The 8,324-nt window shown below is 37.4% G+C and overlaps 1 protein-coding gene across 1 annotated transcript in view; it reads right to left on the reverse strand.

Annotated features, from left to right (window-relative positions):
* Positions 1–3,472: 3,472 nt before the first annotated feature.
* The window catches only part of LOC108228383 (glycogenin-1-like), a 20,920-nt gene continuing 16,068 nt past the window's right edge, over positions 3,473–8,324 (reverse strand). The window contains exon 7 of the mRNA XM_037977702.1: positions 3,473–5,971. Coding sequence (XP_037833630.1) covers positions 5,801–5,971 — 171 coding nt within the window. The 3' untranslated portion in view covers positions 3,473–5,800. The remainder of the gene's footprint in view (positions 5,972–8,324) is intronic.

Genomic DNA, 8,324 nt, shown 5'->3' on the forward strand with positions numbered 1-8,324 from the left:
CCAAAACCATGACAGGTGTGTAATAATTTCTCCTGGAAAATTGTTGAAACATAAAGCTACTCCACCCGAACGGGTGGAGCCATGACTGAACAGGATTTTATCTCCCCACTGATTCTTCCAAAAAGAAGTGTCCACATCTGAGGAATGAGTCTCGTAGAAATAAACAATGTATTTTTTGCCCTTTACAAAATAAAAACAGCTTTTCTTTTAACAATTTCTTTCAAGCCCCTGACATTTAAATAACCCAAAGAAATTTTAACCTTTAACATGAACTCAGAACAGTTTTAGTAAGTCACAAATTCTCTCCAAATAAAACAGTTAGAAAGAGAAAGTAGAGAAACCTCCCTTATTCATCTCCTTCACCACTGTCATATTTTCCACCCAATTGGTGATGTCCTTCACTTGTTAGTTTCCAATCTCCTCCCTTCAATGTATCCATGCAGGCCCCGGAATAAGGCCCTCTTCCCAGCTTTCCTCGCTTCCTCGATCAGAGGCCACAGGCGCTGTCGCTCCTCCAGGTCTTCTTTTGGTAACATCTCTGCAAAGCTGATACCTTCTCTGCAAATGGCCGAACCTTTGCTCCGCTTCCATACTTCTTCTTTTATCCGTCTTTGTGCAAATAGGATAATTACGTTCCTGGTTCTGTCGTTTTCCTTTCTCCCCATCCTGTGGACAACATCCACAGCGTCCTCCAGCTTCGACTCCAACTCAGGGACAATCTTCTTTAGGACTTTCACAATGTTTTCTCTGATGTTTTCATCTTTCTTCTCTTTCATACCTTTTACCCGAAGACACCACCTCATTCTGTACCGAGCTTGCTCTCTTATCTTTTCTTTTAGCTCGTCATTCTCTTTGAGTAGTTGTTTATTCACATTTTCCACCTTTGAAATCTTCAGCTTGCATTCTTTCATTTCCTCAGCATTATACTGCACTGCCTTTGCCAAACTCGTGATCATGGCGCTGCTCTGTCTTGTTTGTTCTTTAATGTCTTCCAACTGTGTCTTCACCCTCTTCTCCAAACTCATAATAGCTTCAAGAATGGCATTATTGGTAACCTGGGCAAACGCTTCTTCCTCAACTGGAGTCTTTTTTCAGTCTGCGCTTTCACCGGAGTAGACGGTGCTGAGCTATCACGTTCACGTTTATTTTGCATTGAAACTTCCATCGCGTAATCGTGTTCAGAATCTTTCACCTGTGATGTCGTTTTCGTCTTCGTCTTTGGTGGTCCCAGCTGCAGTTTGGGAGGCTTCATTAACTTGTTAGCATCCATTGGAAGTTCTTGGGTGGAATAACATACGTTAATAAGGAGAAATTTGCGGTAATTTACAGAGCTCTTGCTACAAGCGACTGCTCAGGTCGCCATCTTGGTACCTCCTCCCACATTTAAAGGAGACTTCGAATTCGGACAGGCTTTGTCGCTACGCTATGACGTAATCAGCCGATAATCCGTCCTTTGAAGGATGCAGACCCTGAATTCGGACACAGATTTAATATTTATTCTACATGTTTTTACAGCATTAGAAAACTTTACGAATGTTTTTCCTCCTACAGAAACCATATTAAAACAAAAATATATTTCCCACTCCCATCTTTTTCCATTTTCAAACATTTTTGAAAAAGCTCCAGGCTATGGAGTGAAAATAGTCTCAAAATATCTGTGTGTGTAAAAATGTATTTGTAACTTGTGTAAGCATCTTTGTGTGTAAGTCTGGATAGTTGTATCTGTGAAACATGATTGTAAGCCTTAAAAAGTAAATAAACCTTTTCCTATGCCTCCAAATGTTGAAAAAGTACACACAAGTGGCTAGATACACACACAGCTGCAGTTACGAACAGATCCACTTACGAGTGCACACCTATTTTTGAGACTCTGGGAGCTCCCACATTTGTGCGTAGATGTTGCGTTTAAGTGCTAGTAGAAAGCTGGGTCATCTGAGTTTTCTTCAGAACTTTTTTTTTTTTCCATAGTTCAACACGTATTTCCTTTCTTACTTGTCTTGTGGCTAAGACATATTTTTGTAAGAGAAAAATATATATGTAATTACACCCACATCTACTTTATAATACTGTAAGATTGTTTATATATGAATCTGCTTTTGGGACCTGTACAACTGTAATTACATGGGTAAAAAATTCAACCACTACGTGGTGGAAGTTTATTCTGCTCTGACTGGGGAAAGCATTCCGTCAAACTGAGGAGAAACAAGAGAATGGCGGGTCAGTACAGTGATCGTGGTCGTGATCTACCGTCAGAAGTAAGTGGATGTGAAAACTTTTACACGTTTTACTGACCGTTGTAATGCATTTTTTTTAAGATTATTTCAGACTTATTATTATTATTATTTCAAACTTCCACTAGAAAACTCAGATGACCCAGCTTTCTACTAGCACCTAAACGCAACATCTAGTTCCCCGTGAAATGAGTCTCAAAAATAGTTGTGCACTTGTAACTGGATCTGTACGTAACTGCAGTTTTGTGTATTTATCTGGCGGCTTGTGTGTACTTTTTCAAAATTTGGAGGTTTAGGAAAAGGTTTATTTTCTTTTTAAGGCTTACAATCATGTTTCACAGATACAACTATCCAAACTTACACACAAAGATGCTTACACGAGTGACAAATACATTTTTACACACGCACAGATATTTTTACACGCGCACAGATATTTTGAGACTATTTTCTCTCCATACAAGGGAGCCACTAGGGCAGCGCTAAAGAGCCGCATGCAGCTCTTGAGTCGCGTGTTGCCGACCCAAGTTAACCTAACATGCATGTTTTTAGGTCTGTGGGAGGAAACCTTAGTACTCAGAGTAAACCCCACACATGTACAGGGAGAACATGCAAATTCCACCTAGAAAGACTGTGAGGAAGTCCTGCAACCTTCTTGCTGTGAGGTGACAGCTCTAACCACTGTTGCCCTGTGCTGCTACCTATAGACATACATTTATTTTATTTTTTTACACGTCTTCATTCAAATCCAGTTAAGATGGTCGCAACAGCCAACTGACTTTCTAAAACACAAAATGGCTATAATTCAGTCAGTTTTACAGATACATAGCTAGACTTTGGTGTAGTAGTAGCTGAATAATACCTAACAGATACTCCAAGAATTAACACATATTGCAAGATCTCACACAAAGTAATTTTCAAGGTTTGCCAAAACATCTACAACACCATCATAAGATGATATTAGTTTAAAGTTTTGGCACAAAAGGCACTGGGTAAAATGCATTCCTTCAGGAAAGGCCTTAAATTTTAATGTGCATTTGTTGTTTTAAAAGCTTAAGATTTTTATTTTTCTCTTTATTAAAAACAGCCCTTATCCTCTTATGTGGTATATTTATACTTTCTTCGATAAGAGAATTCCAAAGGTTAATGTTAAGCCATTTCTTTTGTGACAAATGCAATGTATTTTTAATATCTTGACAACTCGAATCAGTCAAACAAAAAAATAAAACGATTGTGTGCATAAATCCTTTGTCACAGGTTTATTAGCTAGTAGGATGTACAGGTAACAGCAGAGAGGTAAATGTGCTTTAAATTATGTAACTACGATTTTGATCCACTTACATACACACACTGCATTTGAGCTTTAAATTTATGTGTTTCCTGCAGGAGTGTGTTGGACGGAGGAGCGAATTATAATTTTAACAGTACATGGGTGGACGTGAAGTAAGGAGGGCGATGGCTAAAGGGAAGGTGAGATTCACAGAAAATAGTTCCTAGCAGCAGTTCCAGTAAGTGAGGTTGTGTAAATTGAATTGGCAATAAGGTAGCTAGTTACACTACATAGAGGATGTGATGAAACTCGGATCATGGCACAAACACTAAAGTGGGGCTGGTGGAGACGTACATGCAGGACAAGATGTCTGGGGGAGCACATTATTGTTGTCCTACAAAAGAAAAAAATGTTTACATCAGTGTGGGTGGAAGCACTTTACAATACAGACCCACATTTTTAAACTCTGTGCCATGCAAATACAAAATAACATCAGCACACAAGCTAAAGTCACAGGAACTCTATGCACTTCTGAGGTGGACATGGTCAAAAAGTCAGAACTAAAAGGACTGTGAGAGGTAAGGAGGACAGAAAGACAGACTGCAACTAGGATTAAAAATTGTGGAGAAACCCAAAGCTGAACACTTTTAGCCAAAGGCCTGACCTGCACTTGTTACTGCTGCTGAGATTTCCCACAGGTTAGAAAAATTTAGGATTTGGGATTTTAGGAAAACAGGATTTAGCTACTCATGTCAAACCGTTAAAAGGATTGAGGTGGTTTTCCATATATAACCCTACCACAAGCAGCCAGCTATCTTAGATTAGCATAAAAGGTATTTAAACATTTCAGGTATTGTACGAATAAAGGAAACCAGATGTTATTTTTTTAAAAAGTGACCAAAGGAGGTGCTGACAAGTACACTTTGGAACTTCTGGATCGAATCAAGCAAGCTGTTAGAACCTCAACTTTTTCAACATTAGCAACTAACTAGCTAACAGAAACGTTCTGTTAAAACATTAAATTTTAGTAATTATTGATTGGCCAATTGAGCCACTACAAATGTTTCACATTTAAATTACAGTAATGTTTAAAGCACTGCACAACAGAGTATTGAGGCCACTCACAAGAAAAGTTTTGGGAAAAAAATGTAAATGTCAAGATTAAAGTGTCAGTTTTGTTGGCAAAAAAAGGTCAATTCTATTGGCAGAAAAAGGCTTTCAATTTATTGACGGGGAAAAAGGGCGCAATTTTATTGACAGAAAAGTTGTTCATAGCTTAAACCAGACAAAGTGAACGCTACTGAATTATGTTAGTTTCCTTTGTTATTATTGTACCTGATGGTTATAGGTGCACTTTTGCTGGGTTAACAGTAAAATAACCTGCAGTACTTTAGCCTAATGAGTCCAAGGTGTGGTTTATTACTCCCAATGCAGGGGAACTCACGGAACACATTTCAACCGTTCACAAGAAGAGTCTCAGATACATCAACTGAGTGTCAACTTCCAAATGCTCTCAAAATTCTTAGTGGTCTAGTTTGCAGTGTTAATTTTACAGAAGAACAATGATGTGAACTGTTTTTATTAACTTCAGATGTTTAGAGATAGTTTTTTAGGTTTGCAGTAGGTTAGTGTAAGAATTGAAACAAGTTCTGTGAGTTCCACCACATGTGAATAATAAATTGCACCTCAGATTGCTTCAGATAAAAAAATCTATGTGATATTGTAGTTACCCAGTAAAACTGCACCCATAACCATCAAATAGAATAAAGAACAAATACATTTGGGTTTAGGAGCACAGAGGAGTTCAGTTTCTCTGGCTTAAGTTTTGAAAGACACCCCCACACACACACACACACACACACACAATCAATCAAACTGCCACTTTTTCCTGTCAAAAAAGGTTTACACATTTTGTCAATATTTACACATTATTTTCGAAATTTATATTTTAATCTAGAAATTAAAAAAAAAAAAGCCAAACAAACACAAATATTCCTCAATTTGTTTTTCTTTTGAGTGGCTCTCCTACTCTATTGTAGTGCTGAGGTCAAAAACAAAGCTATATTTTTCCAAGTTAGCTAGTTGTTAGTGGGCAGCTTCTTACAACACAGACAGACATCCAACCGTGATCAAAAAAACCATTTCCTAAAGTGTAAAATGTTGTCAGGGTGTAAGGAGTAGAAGTTTGACAGAGTGCAGGGAATAAATGTCACACGCATTCATTTAGCTGAATGGTAGTGAATCCCCCTCATGCACAACCTCACATATCAACTGGTGTCCATTACACTCCCTCAGCTACCCGCTACTTGAGGAAGGAGTTAAGTTTTTGTTCAATGTTGGCAAAGGAATCGTCGCCCATGTAGTCGATCTGGCCCGCTTCCCAGCGTTGCTTCCTCTCCGCTGAGGAAATCTTTTGAGAGGGGGGAGGAGGAGAGGGCTGTGGCTGCTCTCTCACGTCCTCGTGAAGTTTCTCCTGACAGAAAGAGAGAGGAGGCATGAATGAGTCATTTTAACAAACTAGATCGATACTTTAAAAGGAGCGGTTTGAACAGTTCTCTCTCAGCATGAATAGCATTTTTGCTGTTTGAAACACATTCATTGCAGCTATTTCAGTATAACCACTTACAAACAAGACATTTTGCAATACTTTTACAGCACATTTCCAGATTATGATCAATTTAAATAAAGGAGTGCAGAAAAACTACAGTAAAAATTAGTCTTGAAAGAAATTGAAGAACTTTTCTTCCAACTAAACTCAACTTCTCAGTGTCCACTATAAAGACTAAAATTGAAAGACAATTTCTCTTAATTTTTAACTATTTACTTTATTATCTTTCAAAGTAGTAGTAGTGATGAAATTTCATGAACAATGTCATGTCTACACTTAATAAAATCCATTTGTGAGGCTGCAAAGTCAAAATGAAAATGCAGTTTAGAAAGAAAAAAAAAGATGACCCAGAAGGATGTCAAGCCGTTTCTGCTTTTCTCTGAAATGTTTTTGAAGTAGTTATTGCCCACCACCAAACGCTAAGGTGGGTGATAATGTTTTTCCTTTACGCGTGTGTGCGTCTATCTTACCAAAATATCTTGTGAACCCCTGGACAAATTTCAATGAAACTTTCCGGAAATAATGATTAAATGCACGTCTGCAGCTGATTGACATTTGGAGCCAACACAACACATTTGCTGAGTGTGACAACTCGCAAATTTGCATGAGATTGAGCATAATGTTATTTTCAAAACTTGACCAGACCTGTTGTAACGGTATCATTTCTCAACATAAGATGATCTTAGTCTAAAACTGTAATGAAAAGCAGTGACATGCATTCATTCAGTGCTTTGCCTTTATTTGATCAATTATCTTTGCTCTATTCATCTCACCTGTTAACACTGAATTTTCATTAAACCATCAAATTTTTTCTTCCTTTACAGTTTGTCTTTTGCCAAACTTTTTACAATGCTGACATCATGCAAATCATTGCCAAGTTGTTCGGCAGTAAATCTGTCACACATAAGCACCTTTATCCAAACATGTAAGTTTTCCATCATGAAGGAAAACAATGCTGCACAACCAGAAAGCTCAAACTGTTTTTGTGGTATTCAGTTGTATTAAAAAAAAAAAAACGCTTTCAAAAGCCCCTTGCATTACACAACATATGCAATTAGTTCATAAAGCTCATCTATTGTGTGTAAAAGTAGAAACTGTAGAGAAGGTTTACATTTTAGACTTCTTTAGAACATTTTCTGACCATTACAAGAAGCATTTTTGTTTCCACTTTCATGAGAAGATTTGTTTTCCTCAAACAGACTCCTAGGATCTGTTTTGTCCAAGCACAGACAGTGGAATGCAGGTCCAAGCAGTCAGACTCCTGAGCTCATCTCCATTGTAACAAGGAGGGACTTCATGACGGGTGACTTTAGCAGAGCACACAGGCTGCATAAGTGGCTAAGTCTTCCCAACTTTCAGTAAAACTTTAAATAATCACTGAACTCAAACTCCTGAGACTTGCTACAGATAAATAAGATAAATAAGTAGGCTTAATTTAGCCACAGGCTCTTAATGTGTGTACATGATGTCATTAAATATTTTTGTTTTAATCAAAAATGCTTAAATTAACTGTCTCTCCCTCCAGCATCTAAGGATGAGGAAAACAAATCTTAACTCAATCTGAACTAAGAAATGTTGGTGGGTTATTTCTCTTTTTAATCGCTACATGTGTTGCTTTTCTGTTAAAATGATGCTACACTTCCGGCAGTGGTTCACTGATCATGCATGCTGGTTATGGTTTAACATCTATTCGGGGTTATTAACAGTTAAACTGTTTACTTTGAGTAAACCCATTTATTCTGGCTTTCTTTAAGAAAAAAGTCAGCTTCATCCACAGTAATCTAAGTAAATATAAACATATTTTAGGCCCAAGAGTATACTATATTTTATGACTCATGGATCACTCTTTTAACCAGAAAATTACTGGAATCATTTAATTTATAATTCATCTGTAAATAGTTGTAAACAGCCATATTTTGTAAAAAAACAGGATTAATGCTAATTCCCCACAACGCATTGTTACAAAATAACATTTGTATTTATGCTATGAAGATGCTTAAAAAACACAAATTTAGGGTAATTCTGTAACAGACAACACTCAAAAGCTCAGACACCAGCTTTAATGTTCAAGAAACACTCTAGGTTAAACCTATTATCACTAATTCTCAAACTGCAAGTGTCTAACTTTGATCCTTGTGACACTATTCAACAATTCCTTGACAGTGTCAGTTGTGACTGTATTTAAACTAGAGAAGTTGCATTTCCTGCGAAAATGCAG

Source organism: Kryptolebias marmoratus, linkage group LG10, assembly GCF_001649575.2.
Source record: "Kryptolebias marmoratus isolate JLee-2015 linkage group LG10, ASM164957v2, whole genome shotgun sequence".
Taxonomy (NCBI): Eukaryota; Metazoa; Chordata; class Actinopteri; order Cyprinodontiformes; family Rivulidae; genus Kryptolebias; species Kryptolebias marmoratus.